General features: G+C 35.1%; 2 protein-coding genes and 1 long non-coding RNA gene across 3 annotated transcripts; 2 read left to right on the top strand and 1 right to left on the bottom strand.

Annotated features, from left to right (window-relative positions):
- Nucleotides 1-5,405: 5,405 nt before the first annotated feature.
- On the top strand, nucleotides 5,406-6,912 carry LOC119076623. Its single transcript, XM_037183488.1, has 5 exons — nucleotides 5,406-6,161; nucleotides 6,219-6,380; nucleotides 6,447-6,518; nucleotides 6,579-6,668; nucleotides 6,799-6,912. Exons 1-5 carry the CDS (start codon nucleotides 5,574-5,576, stop codon nucleotides 6,871-6,873), a joined length of 987 nt encoding a protein of 328 aa, XP_037039383.1. The 5' UTR covers nucleotides 5,406-5,573; the 3' UTR covers nucleotides 6,874-6,912.
- Nucleotides 6,913-7,778: 866 nt separating this feature from the next.
- Nucleotides 7,779-8,833, top strand: LOC119077212. Its single transcript, XM_037184393.1, has 3 exons — nucleotides 7,779-8,539; nucleotides 8,607-8,762; nucleotides 8,819-8,833. Exons 1-3 carry the CDS (start codon nucleotides 7,952-7,954, stop codon nucleotides 8,831-8,833), a joined length of 759 nt encoding a protein of 252 aa, XP_037040288.1. The 5' UTR covers nucleotides 7,779-7,951.
- A 240-nt stretch (nucleotides 8,834-9,073) lies between these two features.
- On the bottom strand, nucleotides 9,074-19,609 carry LOC119076636. Its single transcript, XR_005087671.1, has 3 exons — nucleotides 19,599-19,609; nucleotides 12,572-12,580; nucleotides 9,074-9,246 (listed from the first exon to the last, which is right to left on the bottom strand). It is a non-coding gene; the product is annotated as an uncharacterized LOC119076636 (long non-coding RNA).
- Nucleotides 19,610-23,779: the final 4,170 nt, after the last annotated feature.

The following is a 23,779-nucleotide window of genomic DNA, read 5'->3' as shown; positions in this document are numbered from 1 at the left end:
AATGAAGTTGATAATGAAAAGGATGGTAATACTTATTCAAGCGTTATTAAAAATGGGTTCAACATTATTAAACACATTCAAAATAATTGCGGCTTGTCAACTTTGGGCACCCTGGACTTTACTTAAATAGTCGTGGAATACCTCCAAATATATGAATTAATGTCCAACGAGAATATCAAAAAACACGAAAAAACATTAATGTTTACCTCCAAATATATTTCTAAAAATCTAGAATTCAGTTTTATCAACACAAAATTGACCCAAAAAATTTAAGAAAGAAAATTTAAAAAAAAATTGAGTCACACGTGGCAGATGATTCAGGACATATTTTTTCCTGTTTTAACTATTTTCCTAACATTAGTTTCCTCAACATCTGCCACTTGTGACGCAATTTTTTCTAAAAATTTTCTTTCTTAAATTTTTTGGGTAAATTTTTTGTTGATAAAACTTTCGTCTCAGAAAGCGTCACCCTCAGCGATATCAGTTATTTTGTAAGTAGAAACAGGGATTTGCGTCACACTTTCACTCTTTAGGGTTTTTTGGCGGATATCAGTTCTTTTGGAAGTTTATGGGTAAGGGTCACTGCTTTTGTAAGCATCTCATGTCAACAACAGCTCAAATCCATCGAAAAATCCGATGGAAGTTGGGAAGTGCAAGAGGAATCATCTTTCATTTCAAAATTTAGGAACCAACCTCGGAACACCTTACTTATATCGAAAATAACTCAAATCCATTGAAGAATCCGATGGAAGTTAGGAAGTGCCAGAGGAATCATCTCTCATCCCAAAATTTAGGAACCAACCTCGGAATACCTCACTTATATCGAAAACAACCCAAATCCATCGAAAAATCTGATGGAAGTTAGGAAGTGCCAGAGAAATCATCTGTCATCCCAAAATTTAGGAACACCTCACTCATGACGAAAATAACCCAAATCCATCAAAACACTTTTTGGCGACATGTATTATCACCCGGGGAATTATCCCCCAGACTGGAATTATCACCCGGGGAATTATCACCCAGGCATTATCACCCAGATCAAAAGGAATTATCACCCGGGGAATTAACGCCCAGGCATTATCACCCAGATCATTTTGAATTATCACCCGGGGAATTAACGCCCAGGCATTATCACCCAGCTATGTGAGAATGATTTCCCAGCAGTTTGTAGCTTAGAAATTATTACCAACTGAATTGGGAATTATCACCCGGGGAATTATCACCCGGGAATTAACGCCCAGATCAATAGGAATTATCACCCGGGGAATTAACGCCCAGGCATTATCACCCAGCTATCTGAGAATTCATGCTTAATTAGTCTAGTTAATTGTGTATCGTCTGAGAGACAAGCACAATTAGGTAATAGTGCATCATCTTAGAGACATGCACATTTAGTCTAGTTATTTGTGCATCGTCCTAGAGACATGCACAATTAGTCTAGTTAATTGTGTATCGTCTTAGAGACATGCACAATTAGTCTAATTAATTGTACATCGCCTAAGATGCATGCACAATTAGTCTAGTAGATTGTGCATCGTCTAAGAGACATTCACAATCAGTCTAGTTGATTGTGCATCGTCTTAGAGACATGCACAATTAGTCTAGTTAATTGTGCATCGTCCTAGAGACATGCACAATTAGTCTAGTTAATTGTGCATCGTCTTAGAGACATTCACAATTAGGTTAGTTAATTGTGCATCGTCTTAGAGACATGCACAATTAGTCTAGTTAATTGTACATCATCTTAGAGACATTCACAATTAGTCTGGTTCGTTGTGCATCGTCTGAGAGACATTCACAATTAGTCTAGTTGATTGTGCATCGTCTTAGAGACATTCACAATTAGTCTAGTTGATTGTGCATGTCTCTAAGACGGTGCACAATTAACTAGACTAATTGTGCATGCATCTTAGACGATGCACAATTAACTAGACTAATTGTGCATGTCTCTAAGATGATGTACAATTAACTAGACTAATTGTGCATGTCTTAAGGACGATGCACAATTAACTAGACTAATTGTGCATGTCTCTAAGACGGTGCATAATTAACTAGACTAATTGTGAATGCATCTTAGACGATGCACAATTAACTAGACTAATTGTGCATGTCTCTAAGACGATGCACAATCAACTAGACTAATTGTGAATGTCTCTAAGACGGTGCACAATTAACTAGACTAATTGTGTATGCATCTTAGACGATGCACAATTAACTAGACTAATTGTGCATGTCTCTAAGACGATGCACAACCAACTAGACTAATTGTGCATGTCTTATTGACGATGCACAATTAACAGGACTAATTGTGAATGTCTCAAGGACGATGCACAATTAACTAGACTAATTGTGCATGTCTCTAAGATGATGTACAATTAACTAGACTAATTGTGCATGTCTCTAAGACGATGCACAATCGGCTAGATTAATTGTGCATGTCTCTAATACGATGCACAATCAACTAGACTAATTGTGCATGTCTCTAAGACGATGCACAATTAACTAGACTAATTGTGCATGTCTCTAGGACGATGCACAAATAACTACACTAATTGTGCATACATCTTAGGCGATGCACTATTACCTAATTGTGCATGTCTCTCAGACGATACACAATTAACTAGACTAATTAAGCATGACTTCTCAGATAGCTGGGTGATAATGCCTGGGCGGTAATTCCCCGGGTGATAATTCCTATTGATCTGGGTGATAATTCCTGGGTGTTAATTCCCGGGTGATAATTCCCAATTCAGTTGCTAATAATTTTTAAGCTACAAACTGCTGGGAAATCATTCTTACATAGCTGGGTGATAATGCCTGGGTGTTAATTCACCGGGTGATAATTCCAAATGATCTGGGTGATAATGCCTGGGCGTTAATTCCCCGGGTGATAATTCCTATTGATCTGGGTGATAATGCCTGGGCGTTAATTCCCCGGGTGATAATTCCAATTTAATTTCAGTTTTTTCAGTCTGGGGGATAATTCCCCGGGTGATAATACCCGTCACCCGTAGCCAGTTGAAGTTTATCTAAAAATACGAAATTTTACTTATTTTCGTACAAACATCAATATTTCGAAGTTCAATATCTCGGCCAATTTTGAAGCTGCAGTAGGGATTGCAAACCGAAGGCAAAATCAATAACCGCGGTTACGGTTATTTCGGAGCAAAATAACCGGTTAATCGGTTAACCGAACTTTTAAATAAAAACACAAAATTTTTATGTTCTAGTAATATTTTTTTTTGTATTTTTAACTTAAACAGTTAGATTTAGATTACATCTTATCTTTTTAGAGTAAAAAATGCTAGATTCTGTTACTTAGAATGTTTATCGAAACGTTTGTTTTTATCCGCAATTTTTGCCCTAATTTTTTGGAAATATGATCTCAAAAACTTTTCTCCTTTCTCCTTTTCCTATATTCGCCAGCAAGAACGTTAAGGTTGTATTTGCAGTTAGAAGAGTAGAGTCCGCTCTGCAGAGAGCTTCCACAGCTAATTTGACAGGTAGCAATATTTCAATTAAAGTTTTGATAGTCGCCATTTCCTCATCGGAAAATATCGTGTTAGACTTTATGTCTATCAATGCCTTCCGTATACAATTTTGTAATTTGTAAAACCTCTCTATAATAGCGAGTAAGCTACTCCAGCGAGTCCTGCAGTCCAAAATTAACGAATAGTTGTCCTGGAATTCCTCCAGCACATATTTTTGTAGAACTTCGTCGTTTCTAGTTGGCGAACGACGAAACAACTTCACGACGGTTCGAACTTTTTGAATCAACATAAGAATGTTGTGTTCGTCTGTAAGCTCATTTGCTTCAGTATTGTCTCCATCAACTTCAACTATCAAAGATTCACAATAATCGTTCTCAACGTCATCGTTCAAAATGACTTCCACGACATCGGCAATATCTTCATCACCGTCTGTTTCAGTACTGGATTTTGGCTGTTTTTTATATAAAACCTCGACTACAGCAAGCTGGAGTCCATGAACAACGCACAGTTGATGTTCCGCATCGAATAAACGACCTGCTTTTTTCATGACGTTCGGTCCATCGGTTATGAGATTGACAATATCCGACTTTGCATTCAATTGAAAACGGTCCAATTGATTGTTGATGAGTGCAACGATCTGAAGAAAATTAATAAATGAAAGAGATCAGAAACTCATCCTCATAATTACACGAACTTTTTCTGCGGGCAGTTTGCCGAAGGCTCGCCCAAGGCCAAGATTCCAAGTGTCGTTTTCCGAATGAATGTTGACATTGATATAGCGTCGATTTCGGAACGATGACCATTCGTCGGACGAAGCGCTGAACTTTTTCCCTTCAGCCTTCAATTGGTTGAATTGATCTATAGTTTTTTTTCGAATTCTATCAGCGTAGCGTAGAACCAGACTACGAATTGTATTAGGTGATTTAGGAAGATCCGTGAAGCCCCTGGCTGCTAAGCCCTTTCGTATATCCTCTGATGTGCAAAATAAATGAAACGGAATTCCATCCAACGATGCCATTCTAGCGACTACTTGATCCAAAGGTTCAATATCCGTAATGGGGAAATATGCACGGATTTTCTCACTAGCTGATGACATGTTTTCATTGGATATCCTTTTCAACGAAGTTTCATTATGCACCAGTCTCATATGGTTATGTAATGCACTTGTAGATTTGCCTTCAGCTTTGATTAGGTAAATAAAAACGAAAATTGCAAGCACTATTATTATTTTGATTGAAATGATTTGACAGTCTAAGCTTAAGCGTTGCTTAAAGCTCAGCCAAAAAGATGGAAGAGTACTTTTTCTGAACGCATACTTTCCGCGCTAACTTCAAAAAGTGTATTTAAGGAAAAACCGAAAAAACCGGTTATTTGCTTCCGGTTAACCGGGATTGATTTTGACCCAATTAACCGGTTAACCGGTTCGGTTAAAACCGGTTTGCAATCCCTAAGCTGCAGTAACGTGTGATAGCTTGCTGTAAATATGCTCCCCCGTCCTAAAAAAAATTTCGTAAAACATTTTTGGTAGTGGACTTGTGTCACGCCCGCTTACTAACGTGCGGGCATGATGTGTTTTAAAATGTTTGTAAAGACAAATTCTATTGATAAACCGAGAAATTTCGTTCCTGGAATATATTTCTTCATGTTGATGCCAATCTGGAAAGTGCAAAGGTATTTAATTTGTTGTTTGCGTAGACACGGAGCTGTAAAAATCCCTGCTCAAATATTCTGTAAGTGTCAGGGGTATGATCGAAATAAATTAAATGATTCCAACGAATGCCATTAAATGGATTCAACAATTACACTAATTACGAACTACAATTAAATATTCAGACTATAACACCATATGAATCGATTCAATCGCTTTCAGTCCACAATATGAAACCGAATGTTAAAGTGCTGTACTTTATGCTCAAATTGAACGGACTAGTTCCGTTTCGAATTAATTCACGCCAAGGAATTGTGGAGAGGACGAATGGATCATTTTATCATTTCCTCATCTTCGGAGTCTTTCTTCAGTCAGTTACAGTTATCGCCAGCATACTTATATTCGCTTTGTTGTCACAATTCCCCAATGAAAACATGAGAGTAGTTGTGGTGAAGATGGAAATTTGTGCTCAAGCTTTTAAAACATTGATGATTTTCGCGTTAAATGTGTTGTATCACAAAGACATCATTCACTTGATCAATGAATCGATTTCATTTAAAGACGTTACAGCGACGTCCCAGTCATTTTTCGATGACACATTAACCAGCCAGTACATGATCAGACTTGTTTATTTTTTCGTTCAATTCTTGCTCATGTCGACACTATTTCTTGTATCTGTTTATTCACCGGACGACAATGTGCACAACGTAATTTGGTTTGTAGCCATGTACAACAATTTTAATGTTGGAATAGTTTCGTCCACATTCGTCTATGGCGGTCTAGTCACATGCTCTCGATTTCTGCGAATATTGAACAATAATTTCGACATATGCGTTTCGTCGACGAAAAATGGCCAGAACGTGGATGGGACAGCAATTGCAACCGATACGGCAATTTTTGATTTGGAACGTCTGGGTATTTTCTTCGACAAATTTACTTCAATTACGGATACACTGTATCGCATCTTCGGATTTCATACAATGATTGTACTAGCTGTGGCATCTGCCTTCACTTTCTCGGAGGTAAGAATTTTGGAATTGAATAAAATAAATTTTCGACTCACCGATAAATCCTTAAAGCTTTTCAACGTCTTTGATTTGCTGTATCGACAGACAATTTTGAAGCAGACACAGCCATTTAAAGAAACCATCCATAATATGGTAGACATGATTTCAGGCATTGCGGTTAATGTATCCGAATTATATTTCATTATAACGGGCTCTCATTCTATTAAGAAAGAGGTATACTTGATCAGACGGACCATCCCTAAATACCTAAAAATCTATTGTTAGAATAATAATTTACAGATTGAAAGGACTTTTCAAATTTGCTTTCAATATGCCGTCATGGAAAATATAGATGAGAAACTTCGCGACGCTGTAAGTGAAGGCATATGTAGACGGTAAATTGAACATAACAATTCTCCGTTTTAAATTTAGGTAGATCGTCTTCACATTGCACTAAGAAACATTAGGCCACCTCTCTTGGTTCTGGGATTAGTTGAAATAGAAAAGTCCATGTTTTTGTCGGTTAGTTTTGTATTCCTTCAAAATGTCTGTTGGCGATGTAAATGAAGCAAAATTCAATTAGTGCTCCATGTACTTAGTCAACGCCCATTGTACTGTACGGTCTTCATTGATATTGCTTCTGAATTTACAGATGACTGCAACGGTAGTGACTTTTTTGACTATTTTAATTCAATTCCAACTGGAATGCGCAAGTTGTAAACTGTGAAAGAAGTCTACGGAGAGTTGCAAGCAGTTAGAAATAAGGAAAGCGATTTAGATAAAAATCCTAAATATTTTGGCGAATTGACGACTTATATTTAAGCGAATGGCTGCCACTGTTTCGAACTAAGAGGCAAAGCAAATTACAGTGGCAAAGAGACAACCAATGTAGAGAGTCCAGTCATACCTTTTTGCATGAACATATCTAGTGAATCATAAACGAAATTCAAAGGTAAAAATTCCCAATTTCGCTTCATCACCAAACACGCTTAATATGTTCGGAAGTGTGGTTATTGGTTACGCAACATAAATATGGCTTGCACCTCGTTTCAGGGCCCTATTCTGTTCAATTTTCGGAAACAAATAAAAATCACATTTATCCTCTGTCAACGTTTGTTTGAGGTGCTAGTAGATAGAAGATATCATTAAATAACACATTCAGCTCTCGGTGAGTCAAAGTGCCGTAAAGGGTCTACACCTTAATCCTAAAAATTAATTTGAAAAATGGTTCGCCATATGTTTTCTTTCCCCCCGTCCATACTCAGTCTGTAAGAATCAGAGGTAATAGCGAAACAAATAATTGAGTAGCGTCAACAAATTAAGTTTAATGGATTACACAATAAACAATTACACTAATTTTACCGAGGGGGAAACTGAGCGAGCAAACACTGTCCCAAATACTTCCATTGGCGTTTATTGGGTCATCTTTTGTGTACTATTTCCTTCCATTGGCACACCATTTCCTTCTCTTGGTCACCTATAGCAAATAGCACCTGTCTTAGTATTCGCTCGCGTATGTTCCCCCTCGATAATAACGAACTACAATTGAATAATGAGAACATTCACTGCTTGCCTCGATTCAAACTACTCCAGTCCACAACATGAAACCGAATATAAAAGTGCTGTACTACATACTCAAATTGAACGGACTAGTTCCGTTTCGGATTAATTCACAACGAGGAATTGTGGAAAAGACGAATGGATCGTTTTATTATTTTGTCATCTTTGGAGCCTTTCTTCAGGCAGTTACAATTATCGCCACCATAACTATATTCGTTGTATTGTCACAATTCTCCAATGAAAACATGAGAGTGGTTGTGGTAAAGATGGAAATTGGTGCTCAGGTTTTCAAAACATTGATGATTTTTGCGTTAAATGTGTTGTATCACAAAGACATCATTCAGTTAATCAATGATTCGATTTCATTTAAAGACGTTACAGCGACGTCTCAGTCATTTTTCGATGACACATTAACCAGCCAGTACACCATAAGATTTGTTTCTTTTTTCGTTCAATTCATTATCATGTCGGCAACATTTGTTATATCCGTCTATCAACCTGACAACGATGTGAACAACGTAATTTGGTTTGTAGCCATGTACAACAATTTTAATGTTGCAATAGTTTCGTCGACCTTCGTCTATGGCGGTCTAGTCACATGTGCACGATTTCTGCGAATATTGAACAATAATTTCGAAATATGCGTTTCGTCGATGAAAAACGGCCAGAACGTGGATGGGACAGCAATTTCAATCAATACGGCAATTTTCGATTTAGAACGTTTCGGTATTTTCTTCGGCAAATTCACTTCGATTACGAATAAATTGTACCACATCTACGGAATTCATATATTGATAGCACTAGCTGTGTCGACGGCTTTCACTTTGTCGGAGGTAAGTCATAAGTCATTGCTGATTAAGAAAATGATTTTATTTTTGATTCACGTGTAAATGGTTAAAGCTCTTCATCAGCTTTGATCTCATATATCGAAAGCCATTTTTGACGCAGACATTTAAAGAGACCATCAATGATATCGCAGATACGATTTCAACCATAGCCGTTAACGCATCGGAATTATATTTCATATTAACGGGTGCTCATTCTATTAAAAAAGAGGTAATTTACTGGATCACTAAGCCGGAGAAACATTATGAAACATGTGAATCACCTAGGATTTTCCAAAGTAGAAATAGCTGGGGAGGCAATGTTATTCAAACGTGCAGCATATTATTTCGATGCTAACGACATTTTTTCATGGTTGACATCAGGGCTTATTATAGGAAATTTTAATTCCGAAATTCCGGAAATTCCGAAAAAATTCTGAAAATTCTGAAAAAATTCTGAAAATTCTGAAAAATTCCGAAAATTCTGAAAAATTCCGAAAATTCTGAAAAATTCCGAAAATTCTGAAAAATTCCGAAAATTCTGAAAAATTCCGAAAAAGTTCTCAAAATTCCGAAAAAATTCTGAAAATTCTGAAAAAATTCTTTGAAATTAGAAAAAGTTGGTAATGTAGATAGTGTTATTTTAATTATGAAATCAAATTTAGATAGTCCTCAACAATATTTGAAAGTATTAAATTGGTTATTTCAACCGTTGACTACGATTTACTTGCGCTTTTCAAAATAATGTGACTTTATTAAAGCAGATGGTCCGAGACTCTATGTATATTTTTTTTATCAAAGCGATGGCGTTCGTATCGACTTTTGTGTCACCCGTGTCACCGAAGATCTGATTCAGTTATTATGCCATCACCTCCCCATTATATATCTACCTTGAGATTTGCCATGTTATTTCTCTGAATTAATAGACCGACTGGACCGATCACTCTACTAAAATTGTTTTAGCTATAAATAATAATAAATAGACCGCCACAATCTCCAAGCTCTGCATATTATTAGTATATATAATTCACAGATCGGAAGGACTTTTCAGATTTGCTTTGAATATGCAGTGATGGAAAATATCGATGGGAAACTTCGTGACGCTGTAAGTGAAGACATGTAGTCGTAGACGGTAAATTAAAGTTTAGAATCCTCCATTTTCAATATTAGGTTGATCGTCTTCACATTGCAATAAGAAACAAAAGGCCATGTCTCTTGGTTCTGGGGCTACTTGAACTGGAAAAGTCCATGTTTTTGTCGGTTAGTTTTGAAATGTTCATGTACTGAACAGTTTGCATTGATATGACTTCTGTATTTTACAGATGACTGCAACAATAGTGTCCTTTTTGACTATTTTAATTCAATTCCAACTGGAATGTGCGAGTTGTAAGACTCTGAAGGAAGTTTTTGCAGAAGCAGTTTGAAATATGGTAAGCAATACAGTGGCTGCTCATTAACATCTTTAATATTTTGACAATTTTATATTTAAGTGAAAATTGTAGTTTTGTCATTATTACAGTTGTTACCGCCTCGTATAAAAAAAATGGCAGAGGATTGTGGAGCAGCACATTTCAGTATCTGTTATACTGTTAAATTTTCGGATGCAAATAAAAATTATTTTTACAAACTATCGAAGTTTTGGGTGCTTGTAATAAAAGCGGTAAGTAAAATTTCAGTGAGCAAAAACGGCTCTGGTTAATTCGGGGAAGCAACTTACATTTTCATATATTCTTGAATTTTCTCGATTTTCTTGAAATTTTTCGGATTCGAAAATCAAGGAGATCGAAGGCAGGAAGTGTTTGGGATTGCTAAGAACATAGGAACAAATAATTAGATGAACATTTTTCATGTGCCCGAAGTGTGAATAACGATTCAGGTGAGAAAATTTCTCTATTTTCTCTATGGAGAAATAGGTGAGGAAATAGATATTATCTCACCTCAATTGTCATCAGACAAAGCGGCAAAAAAATCCCATTCTGTCAAGGCATTCGAAGTGTACAAAATAAGGTTATTCGCACCGCACACATGAAAACATATTATAGAAAAACGGACGAATAGTATTTTGATTTTTGTATGAATTAAGCGAGGGGTGAGTCACTTTTAGATTAAATGGATTAAATGGTATTAAATGGATTTAATGGATTAAATGGATTTAATGGATTAAATGGAATAAAAATTGGATTAAATGGAATAAATAGGAAAAAAGTTCATTTTACCAAATACTTTAAAAGTCTTAAAAATGGTTGATTTTGATCGAACCACGTACTACAAGTCATATTTACTAGAACGTTAAAAAGCATAAAATTCCACTTTTAGAAGTTTTTGGTGTAAAATGGATTAAATGGATTAAATAAATTTAATACCATTTTTACCAAAAAAAAATGTCTATGTCTCACGAGTACTTAAACGCCCTGGGGATCGTGCGAATCTAATTTTCGTAATTAGTTTACAAATTTTTTAGGTTGGTGGCCTAATTATTTCGGTAAAAAAAAATTGGATTAAATGGATTAAATGGAAGTGACTCACCCCTCGGAATTAAGGGTAATTTAGGGCTTGTGGTATAATAGACCAAAAACCAGAATTGACAATGTAATTGCACCCTGAAGTGGAAACAATTGAAAAGTATTTTGTCTCATTTGAAGTGTGCAGAAATGTTCGTTCGTTCACTTCCTAATGGTATAACATAATTTGAGTGGTGAACTTGACATGGATAAAACTGATTGGAAAGTTAACATTAATATTACCAGATATATATTCTCTGCATAAAATCATTTTTTAACCGAATCGACCCACTCTCACCGAAACATTTATAATGCGACTGGATATCGGTTGCACCTTGTTATAATAAATTTATAAAATTCAGCCTACAATTTCGTGCATAAAGTAAACGCACACTAGCCGTATACAAATAAATTCATAAAATTTTTTGTTTAAAATAAAATCAAATGACTTGTTGTCGTGGTGAATGAGAACATTATAATCAAATGAATGTGAATTAAAAAAGTCCTACACACAACATATCCAATGTCGACAGTATAACAATTTTTGTTGTTTTTTTTAGTTAAATTTATTTTTATTTGTTGATTGTGAACGGCTCTAACGAATTGTTCCATAACATTTCAAAAAACTGACAGCAAAAAAGAGCCAATAATTTTTTTCCTTTTCTTTATCATTAAAGACAGCATATATTTTGCGTGTGTGGTTCGGGATATTAATACGGTTTATTAGGCTGGCGCCGATATAATATACATTTTAAGCGAATCAAAAGTAAATTATTTTTTTCAGCAAAAATGCTTTATAAAGTTATGTTGCAGACAACTTTGCATATGAATCAAATACAATTTTATATTACATTCAACGCACCTTCCCCGATATCATATTCATTTAATTAATAACATTGTGGATTACATTTGCACCGAAAATAAATTGTCGTCGTTCTTTCAATTTTAAGTATAATCCAAATTTCTGACCGACGACGTCCGACACATTAATAATACCTGTTTATCTCTCTCTGTTATATGTACACTTAAATATACATTCGAATGTCACTATCCGGGGATATAATACGCATATTATATACATCTCATGTCATGAGACATTTACATTAATAAACTTTGTATGGACTTTCATTCGATATACATACTGTATTACTAACGTTCATAAATGACGTCACGTTTTTTCAGTGCTGTCATCAGATTAAAAACACTAAAAACTCGACAAGTATGAATTTATATAATTCAATAGTTGCTTTTATGGCGTGTAGTTCAAAAACAGTGACAATGACAGTTACAGCACAGATGAAACGTGACGACATTTATGAACGATCCCTAAATATCAAATTACAATACTTGTGCCAGAATCAATCCAAACGTTAAGCACGTCTAAAGAAAATAATTGTCGTCTTGTTCAATCAGTCATTGTTATAGGTTTCTTCCAAGGTGAAATGAAATGTCAAACCGTAATCCATAGAGCCATAACCTCAACACTATTAACAATGCAATTGTCAAAATAACAGAGAAAAATAAGTTGTGGCTATGGTACTTTGGATGACTTCGGCTTATTTTGTTCGGCTTAACCGTTGCTTGGAAGGAACCTATGGGCGGATCATTATTTTACTAATTTCGCAAACTTTCAAAGATCTACACGCAACTACCCCATACTTGAATGTTAAACCGATAAAATTATCTTTGTATTGATTACAAGTTGTATTGACAATGGGTTTTGAACTCTCGCCCTTGCAACTCAATCGAGTAGAAGTAAGTAGACGAGTAACCACTAAGTCATTGAGCAGAGCATATCACTCATGCATAATTATTTTCGACTCTTTGATGCACAGAATCGCATATTAGTCGCGTCACTGTCGATAACAGATGACACAACTGTCGGTGAAGGGATAACTTATCTATTTTCACATTGTTATGATCTTATAAAAAAGGGTTAAGAATGGGTTGCTAGTCAACAGAAGTACTGAAAGAGGAAACTGTCAAGTAAATAAAGCAAAAATTGAAAAAAATCAATTTTGTCTCTCACACGGTGTACTTTTTTGGTAAGTGGAAATCAAGCCTTATCATCAAAAAATATCATTATTCTGTCGAAAATGATTATTGAAACGTATTAACAAATGACCAGCGTGTGTCGGTGTGTGTATGATATCTTTGGTCAAAAGCATCGTTTGAAGAAAATGCTTCTTAACCTTTCGCAGACGCAAGCATATCAACTGTACTACTAACGAATCTATTACTTTATTTGATCTCAGACAAAAATTAGTCACAGTTTCAGGTTTATTTTTGAAGTCATTATCGATAACAGATGACATTGTTTGTAACCTCAACACGACCGTAATGTCCTCTTTACACCCCTTGTACTGTAATGTATCGACTAACGATTTTATTTATTTCAACGTAAATTTTTGCACCAAAATTGGGAATTTTTTTAAAAAAATTTAAAATCAAGGTGTTAAAGACACTTTTTTGAAAGGAAAAGTGAGTGGTGTGTGACCGATTAAGGTGACAATTTACCTTTGCCTCTTTTTTATGCATTTGGTTGTGTGGTACGGGTAATCATTTATAAAATATCTGGTTGCAGAGCATAAATTTATTAAATGGAAAAATCAGCACAAAATGATATTCTTTTAACGAAATATATATTTTACGGTGCAGATTTATCGTCCAACAACAGTCAAATTAAGACTCATAATTCATTTGTACGTTACCAACGAACTGAATATGTAATACTCTCGTTTTTTTTTCTTCTCTCTCTTCATTTCGCTAACCAGTAGCTAAGCTAATCACTTAATAACACCTTTTTTAATGTGAAGCAATTCCTCATCGAATTTTTCTTTGCATCGATCATATGTATACAACACACATCGGTATATTAATACGGTGAGTTATAAAATAATAATTCGAAACTAGTCATTCATAAATGACATGCGGTGGGCGATATTAAATACAACTAAACACGCAACCATGTATTCAACAACAGAAGGAGAGAAGAAAAAAAAAATCCAAACCGAATCTGTATGATTTTCTACTGGATTTATAACTCTTAGATCTATGGCTGGTAAATTCACTCACTCTACATAGTATAATTCACCTGCATTCGATCACTGAACATGATTCGGTTTATGAAAACTTTTATTTCAATTGCATTTGAGATTAACATTTCCATTCAATTTTTTGATACAATTCTTACTGTGTAAGGCAATCGATCATTTTGCACTTTTAAATGTAACTTTAAGTGATTTACCAGTTATTTTCGTTCGGAGATTTACTAGCGCGATACACATCAATATACAGACCTCAATATATTCGCTACACATATTTTGTTCTTGGTGTGGTATCCAACCTCAGTGATAACATCAATCGGTAATGAAATATTGTTCGGTAACATTTCAGAAATGAACAACTTGTATGTTAACATGGTTGCGTTGTTGGCGTTTAAATATTACCTATAGAGTGTACTTTTGCTGGTTTTTGTGCTCCAATCATTTATTGAAATATTAAAAAATCATAAGAAAGAATGACTGTGCGTGTATGCGCTCGGGTAGACTTGGATTTCTTGGAATTTTTTGTTGGTGGGTAGATCAAAATTTATTCTTTACACTTTTAGCCGATAATAAAAGCGTGCAATATACCCACGGGTTGGTTGGTACTCTGTTTCCCAACGATTACGGAGCATCACTAGCCACTTACAGACAATTAGTAATGTCTAGAGACGTTTTTTTTGTAATCCAAGGCTCGAAGAGGCATTATAAGCGTTGGTAGTATAGGATAGGATAGGATTGCTTTAAATGTTTCATCCTTAAAGTCATTTTTGGTAAGCCAAGGAAAGACCTAACAAAGTTTATGAATGAGCAATAGTTGTCCGACTTCTACTACATATCTGGAGACTGGAGCGTCCACCCTACCTAGCTAATTTTTTCGAGAATTAGAAAAACGATAACAGATGGCGTTGCTTGCGTAGCATTACTGTATGTTGATCATCGTGTTGCACAAAGTCGAGTTTTGCAGTACTAGTAAAAGTAGGGAAAAAAATTAAAATAAAATTTAGACGCAATCGACGCAAACGTAATTCATTCCAATAAAAGTGCGTGAAAGAGCGTGAAATAATAGTTGGTGTTGGTATAGATTTTGACACTCACAGTCTAATTTATCGACAATGTGGTTACCATAAGCAAAAAACAGTTTTTCGTGCTTAAAGTGTAGCTTCTCTCCACATGTTTAATGTGATAGTTTCTGAGAGTCGCGGGAAATATCAATATTTGCCTATAAATCACATTAAATTTAACAATATTTTGAAGACATTTGTGATTGGAGGCAAATACTGACATTTCCTGCAGCTCCTACAATTCATTCGTTCAGAATCAAAATCTAACTTTTACAACTTTTTCGCTTGCCAAAACAGATTTCATTCTCACAACGTTCTGGGAACCCAGCTAATAACTTCCACCCTGGTTGTGTTATTAACTATTTCATAATGCATCATGTCACTCCTAAGGAACAAAGTGACATGTTTCAAGCAAGAGCTGTCAGCGGTAAAATACGAAAATTTGATTTTTCGCATTTTAGCTTTCGGCATGTAAGCGAAAGCGAGTGCGAAAGTAATTTATTATCCTTTCGACAAGTGTAGAGGCACACCACTGCACATATTGAAAAACAGCTACAGATTAAGTTGCTCAAAGACATACGAATGGTTTTCCGAGTATCATAAGGTTGTTTCCAAATTAATGAATTACGTCGCAGCATCCAATGTTTTTATGGTTTATTGCCTTCCAATTGCAAAAGTTGCTTATCGTGAAATGAACCAAGAATACTCTTTCAAGGTATATTTTCACAGTGGCCAAACTGCCATACAATTGTCAACTTTCGCATGGGGCAGGCAATAAAATATTTTTTCGACTTTTCCACCCAATGTCTAATAACACAGACTTAAGTGATACTATAGTCCTATAAAATGGCCAGGAACATACGCCACATTTTTTATTTTATGTCGCTATTTCCGAAAATGTGTTATGCTAAGTATGGTATAGTGGTCCAAGTAATTAACAAATATTAACAATAAATTATAACCGATGCTGCTCATGACCGTATTTTAGAATTATTGTTGAAATTCCCAAAGTATTAAATTTCTTCAATAAATTTCCGTTTCACAAGCAGGAATGAAGCGATTTGAATAAATGTTTGCTTTATACAGAGTTATTCTACGTTCGGGTGGGCTCTTCTTTTGTCGTAACAAAGAAAAAATTGTTGAAAAATTTAACTGAAATTGAATAAAATGGAAATTTCGTCTACAAACGATCGTGTTTATAGTGGTGATATTCCGAGTGATATTCATTAAAATGGGATCGCCAGCCAGCAACAATAAAATTGACCATAATTTAGATAAGACCACAAAATAGAAACATTTTCAAGCACCGTGTTGTAACCGTATCTGGTTGTCTTTTCTTTTCGAAATAAATATCGAGAAAAAAAATCAAAATAAATGGGAGAATCATTATTGTTGTATTTTAAGTTATAAATTCTCCAATTGTCATAAATCCAATAAAATATTTTCCGAAATGAAGATACTGGTGTGATTTAAAATCATAAAAATGACATAAATTTCGGTGAAAAAAATACCACCAATGATGATGATGTCGTTAGTGAGATTTTAAGCGCAAGGTCAATAATCGTAAATTATTGATTTCTTTAACTCTTTTATTTTCTGGTATAAGTGGTTTCAATCGAGGTTTCAATAAGTCGGAAATTTAGCTGATCTTTTCAATTTTCGTTGTTTGTTGTCGGTCTGAAATAGGACGTTCAGTCTTATTTCGACGTTAAATATCACCTACAGTTATTTACGTGTCTGTTATGAACGATATTATTTCTGGCGAATTCACTTGTTGTAGCACGAGCGCAGCGAGTATGCAAATCAAAGTTTTAGATGATGAGGCCTGGTTAATATTGTCTTTAGAAAAATGTCTTCTAAAATCAATGAAGTAATAGTATATTACTTCCGAGGTTCCAAGTTGTGTATTTGATAAGTTTTTTACAGCCCGACCCGAAGGGGAGGCCTGTATTCCCCATTTGTCAAATGACAACTTGGAACCTCGTAAGTACAATGCTTTATGTGATTAGGCAATGTAAATGAAAAGGAAACATGCCGTAACACGTAAAAGACTTTGCACCTAGCACTAGAAATTTCTTTGAACAAAAGGCATACCAGATTACATCGCAATACGTTTAGTCAACCTGCTTGTCTTAAGTTCCATTTTTCGCGGCATTTAATTGGAATTCTCGTGTGATGGTTCCCCGCGATCATTAGTTCGATATTATCCAGTTACAAAACTGACCCCAAAATGTTATTCATCGTCGATTAAAACCGAAAGTTTTAAAACTGGTTCTGGGTTTCTCCAGTTGTCGTGTCATCAAAAAAAAACAGAAACAACTTCATTTTCGGATTACTTCTAGATCATTAGGTCGATTTTGCCCATCTACTCATGACCTCGTCGATTAAACCTAATTTTTGAAAATCGGTTCAGAATTACTTCTGTTATCGTTCCATCAATCGTTGCAGGCATTTATGTATTTTCCGTTTTTTGCTAACATTTCATTCATTTCACAAAATCGATCACAGTAGTGAACGTAGCAATGAACGTAAGACGTATTTTCTAACGTAAGTTCTTTGACTTATCAAACAAGGGAATAAATATATCCAAACAAGGGCATCTCTGTAGGCCACGTTTTGAATATTATTCAATATTATTACAGGTATCGCATGTACCAGGATATCACGCGTGCGAAAGAGACGTAGGATATGGTTGAAAATGTGATAGAAAGAGTTACAAGTAGCTTGTGTGATTACTTCACTCGCCAAAACAACAATCTTACAAGTAAGGACGTAACATATCATTAAGAACCTGCTTCTTTGCTGTCATCAGACGATGCGTTAACCTGTCACAGACGGCAAGCATAATAACAGTTTTACTATCTGATCTATTACTTCATTTGATCGAAGATTTTCAGAGATTGATTTCAGAAATCTTTTACTTCAATTGTTTTGAACATGCTTTTTGCTATATAAGACCTCTTTAGTCATAGCTTGTCGTTTATTAATACTGTCGTTGTCGATAACAGATGACAGCCGTCTGTAACAGGTTAAACAAAAGAAGTAACAGATTATAACAATTATATGGCGATGTGACTAACCCATTAGATATACCTTGGTTACTGTATAGCTTCTTCGTCGACATATTTATCAAATTTACTTATCTTTCACTTAGCACTTTTAAATTAAAGTGCACATATAGGATCGCTTTTACTGCTACACCCGCTAATAACACCTTGATTTATATCTCAATTAACCATAAAAATTTATAGAAATGACATAAATTGCATTCAAATAAAATTGTTTTTAGTTTTTCATCCATTCCAACTTATATAAATGAAACAGTTAAACAGAGTTATGTCCAATCACCCGGGAAGAACATATTCTCACATTTAAGCCATTTAAGCCGTACACACGCATTGATATATCAAACCATAAAATTTCTGAAACACATTTCAATCTGGAGAGATTAACAATATCTCTCGTGGATGTTAAATGGCACTAATAAAATGTTTGCAACAAGTGATTTTACTTTATCGATTATTTTTTATTATTCTATCAGTTAAGAGTTTTAAGTAACAATGTAGAAGAATGGTTATATATGTGAGAGACGCAGCGAGATTATTCAATAACATTGGCATTACGCTTAATGGTGTTAAGTCGGCCAATAAATATATTTTCTTCTTAGTTGATTCAACTACTTATATCATCTGTGATCGACAACAACAGCAATAATAGGTGAATAGCTCGGGATAGTCTTTTCTTATAGCAAAATGTGTGTTAAAACAAATAAAGTATCGGAAACTCGAAGGGAACAAAAGAAGTAATAGATCGAGCGATAATAAATCGTCCTTCGAAGATTCGTCGATTTCTGATAGATTTAAATAATTCTAATGAATCCAGTCCCAAGAATAATCTATCTTGTCTCCCTCGTACTTGGGCTAATAATTGCATTTAATTTTTTAATATCAAAATGACAAATCTTAGTTATTTGTTATTATATGACATCAACTGCTGTCTTAACCTGTCACAGACGGTAAACGTACTAACAGTTTTACTATCTGATCTATTACTTCATTTGATCAAAGATTTTCAGAGATTGATTTCAGAAATTCTTTACTCCATTTATTTTGAACACGCTTTTTGTTATTATAAGACTTCATTAGACAGAGCTTGTCGTTTATTACAGCTGTCGTTGTAACAGGTTAATCAAATGGATACCTCCGTAAATATCCGTGAAATATCATAGCAGTGGAGTTAATTAACGCATTCTCTTGGAATGGCTGACACTTGGGGCTTAGGGATATGTCAGGATTCCGCATTTTCCAAGTTAATGCGTTCACACGAAAATAGAGCGCGTACATGAGTAATTTTACGACGAAATATACAAGAAATGTAATAGAATTCCCTATTGATTTGTCGTCTTATCTCCGAGCGGAATTCAAAGTATCTTTGCGTCACTCGCAGATGGTTTTCAGACGTTGTCGTTAATATGAGAGTTTCAGCTCCACAGGTGAGCTCTAGGGGGAAAAACGTGTCGAACACTTTATGTTTCAAACTGTCGTTCATTTCGCTCTCGAATATTAGTCTGAAAATTCTGAACGCTGACTGTTGAGTCTTCAACAGTGCTAGCTACCAGCTAGCTTACGATTTGTGGTTTTGGGGAAACGATTGAGAATAAACAACTATTTCGGGCGTGTTGCCCTTTCAACTTCTCCATTTGTTCTGACCAAACTATTTTACTTTACACAAATCAGGGCCTCTTCGATCTTCCATGCAATATTCATAGACACTCTGATTTGTCGTAATTGCAAGTGTAAACACTCCTGTTCGAGATCTAACACTGACCATCCTTCAATCAGAGCAAACAAATCTCCCATTTTTAACGCTACGCAGAAAATTCGCAGCGGGCCAAATTCCTAACATCGTACGACGTAGAATGGGCGATAAACACCGAAGTGGAGTAGGGAATTCATGGATCGACAAGATAGGAAGAACGACCTGAGGAGGGAAGACAGGATTGGCACACGAAACTGCTGGAAGAAACATTTAAATCGTTCCGTCATTCGACTGGCACATTTATTTAAGGAATAAAACAGCAAAATTCAGCTGCTCGATTGTCTGGACCCAGTTTCAATTTGTGACCGAGGTTTGTGTAACCGTCGACTGTTTCAATGACGTCATTCTCAAACGTAATTCCTGTATCGATATTTGTCATCACTTTCGTTTTCGACGGTTTTCGATTCAATTTGTTGATCATCTTTTGAAGTAGGTTACAGGTACAGAAAAGTTAGTGACATGGTTTCTGTTTTAAAATTTGTTGTGGTTTGTAAATGATTCCACCAAAATCTGCTTAACAAATGAAAATCTAGATTTTTTATTTTAATATTTCATTCTTGCTACTGCGAGCGAATGCCTAACCAAAGTTTAGTAAATAAAAATCTAGATATTCATTTGTTCAACAAAATTCTTGTGTATTCATTTACAAACCTCAACAGCTCCCAGATTAGTAAGCATGTCGAATTTCACGTTAGTTCGTTTTACATCACGTCTGACAATACTGTTGGTTTTCCAGAAAATCCAGAACTTGATTCAGAGAAATATCCAGAATTTAGAAAACGTCTTTATTGAAAGGGACTTAACAACAGAAAGATTTGTGTACTGCGATCAGTGAATATTTCAATTATCAGTAGTCATATAGGCCTGTTCATTTTAGAGAAATAGTCTCAAATTCATCTGGAATGGTGTTTATCTGGTCCGGAAGGCTAAAATATTGGACCCGTATTTTTTTTTGGAATTTAAAAAAATAGTTTAGATCTGGGAAGCGAAGCATTTGTTCAAATGTACGAAAGCGTTGGTTAGAAGAGAGGAGAATGATGGTGTATATCTTTTTTACTCTTCTAACCAACGCATTCGTACATTTGAACAAATGCTTAGCTCCCCAGATCTAAACTATTTTTTAAAATTCTAAAAAAAAGATACGGGTCCAATATTTTAGTCTTCCGGACCAGATAAACACCATGCCAGATGAATTTGAGACTATGTCTCTAAAATGAACAGGCCTGGTAGTCAACTAGATTGTTACTACCTAAATCTAACAAATATTCCTACAATCTATTCCTATAAAGTTTTTACTAGTATCTCAATCCTATACCCACAGAGGTCCTAATCGAATGGAACATTCGCATGACATCATAAGCCGCGCGCACAACAAAAACGAGACAATAGTTTTTTCTCCTGTAAATGGAAAAATATGAAACATGATTTCAAATTGTAATAAATTCTCAATAAGCGGTCTTTAAATGGAACTACACACAGAGTCTCAAAGCGTTTTAGAGTGTAAATTTCATGGTAATAAATCACACAATCACATGCGTTTTTGTCATGCATATTTACCACTGTTGAGCGAGTACGAACAACAGCAAATAAAAAATAGTAGGAGGACGCCTAGTTTAATAGATTTCCACTATAATCGATTCAACCAACCGAATCACGAGTAACACATAAAATCTACCAGAAAAACATTTTTTTTGTCTCTCGTTTCGTTGAAAACGTTCAATCATGAGAATCATAAATCTTCGATAAATCTAAGCCAATTAAACGCCATTCACTTGCAATGTAATAAGTGTACACCGAATCGTTTTTGGTGTAGTATTATGATCAACAATATATATAAATCGTTGTTGTTGAGAGTTTACATAATCATCTTAAAATATCAAAGAAATAAAATGGACAGAAAAAGAGAATTTGTAACAGCAAAAAGACATCATGCTTCCATGTTACGTCATAAGTACGCTGTGGTTCGTTTTGTGTGTACAGTGTACAGTATTTACTTGGCGCCGCTATGTCCTTGTGTTTATTTTATTATTGTTCGGATTCGAATAAATAAAATTTATTAAATAAATTTACAAGAAAAAAAAGTCTTCACTTGTAAACCGTATCGAGTGTGTGTTCACTGTTCACTTGGCTCTCTATACTCATCCGAATTGGATATTTCATATATAGTATGCACAAAAGATCTATAAGTATATACCAACATAGCAAACAAAACAATTTTTTTCTTAATTGATGTTATTCACATAAGATGCTCAGAATGATCCTAACGAAAAATTGCCATTTCTGGTGTATACGCAACGTTAAAGGTAAATAAATATATATAGGAGGTACATATGTTTGTAACGATTACAGGCTACTCTAACATGGTGCACAGAAGATGTCTCTTGTTGGATCGTATGTTAGCTTAGTTTAGTTAACGATACTTAACGATGCTTAAGAGTGGCATAGCATTTTACCATTTATCTGATTTCTAATATTATACAATATATTCCAATCTATGCATTAATCTTGAATGTTGTGGCACGGGCCAGAAGTTGTTGTTTGTTGCTAAGTATTTAAATTGTATATTTGCTAAGCGGTTGTTGTTGTTTAGCTTAGCCATTCGGTTGTTAATATGCTGTAACGCCATTGATCTTATGACATTCACGTTTAAGTTTATATTCTTCTCGAAAAACAAAGAACTATGCGATTCTCGACCTATTAGTAGAGTGTGGGCATTAGAAACTGACCAAAACAGCTGTCACCGACAACGACGACAAAAATAACTGGTGAGCTTATGCTGGTGTTATATATTAGTTCTATTTAATGAAATGTGTAGGGCAGAACAAAGAAAGTACAAGATTTGCTATCAAGTAATATACTTTTACGTGTTACGGCATGTTTCATTTTCATTTACATTGCCTAATCACGTAAAGCATTGTACTTACGAGGTTCCCCTTCGGGTCGGGCTGTAACACCCCACTTATCAAATACACAACTTGGAACCTCGGAAGTAATATACTATTAACAAACGAAGTAACTGATTTAAACATATTACATTAAAGAGCTGGCAGTTTAAATTGAATTATAAAGTAAAATCTATAGGCCAAGTCTATACTTCACATGTTTATAACAACGATAAGGATAGTAGTGCAGTAGCCATTGAAGTAGCCATGAAAGGTGCACGGGATGTCTTGGGTGATTTGGATAGCTCTTGGTACCCTGAAAAAGAAAAGTTCGGGTGCCAAGCTGAAATCCTGTCAGATTTCGGGAAAAGGAGGGTGGAAGTCTGGAGTGCACTTTTCCAGTTTTCGACCATTTTCGAAAACTGTGAACAAAATATTTCGTATTTTTATGGATGACATCGATAGAGAATTAAATTTCCTAAACCCTAGAAGTTATAAAAAAAAATTTGTACAACATAGGCTGGTCCAAAAATATGGTCAAAGTGAATAAATATTTTGAAACACCTATTTTTTCACTGTTTTTGTCATATTTCAGATGGAACCAATGATTGTATGTTTAGATAATGTTCTACAGTATTGTTGCCCGGAAAATTCTCTATTCATATCCAATATTTCGAATACCTAGAGGCACCAGAAGGTTACAGGGTGGTTCTGAACAATAGTTATGTCACGTCTGTAGATAACAATTTTTAGTGTAGCGTTCAGCGTATTTAAGAAAGAAGTTTTCACGAGAATTTTTTTTAGAAAAATGGCAGGTTCCTATCAGTCCGGCTACTATTTTGATATATATTGACATTAAGAAGTAAGGAAAATTCCAAGTTAATATTCACTCACTCGTCAAATTATCGAACATCTAACAATTAGAAATATGGCTACAAGC

Source organism: Bradysia coprophila, unplaced genomic scaffold, assembly GCF_014529535.1.
Source record: "Bradysia coprophila strain Holo2 unplaced genomic scaffold, BU_Bcop_v1 contig_232, whole genome shotgun sequence".
NCBI lineage: Eukaryota > Metazoa > Arthropoda > Insecta > Diptera > Sciaridae > Bradysia > Bradysia coprophila.
Note: the sequence above shows the minus strand (reverse complement) of the source record. Positions and strands in the feature narration are given on the sequence as shown.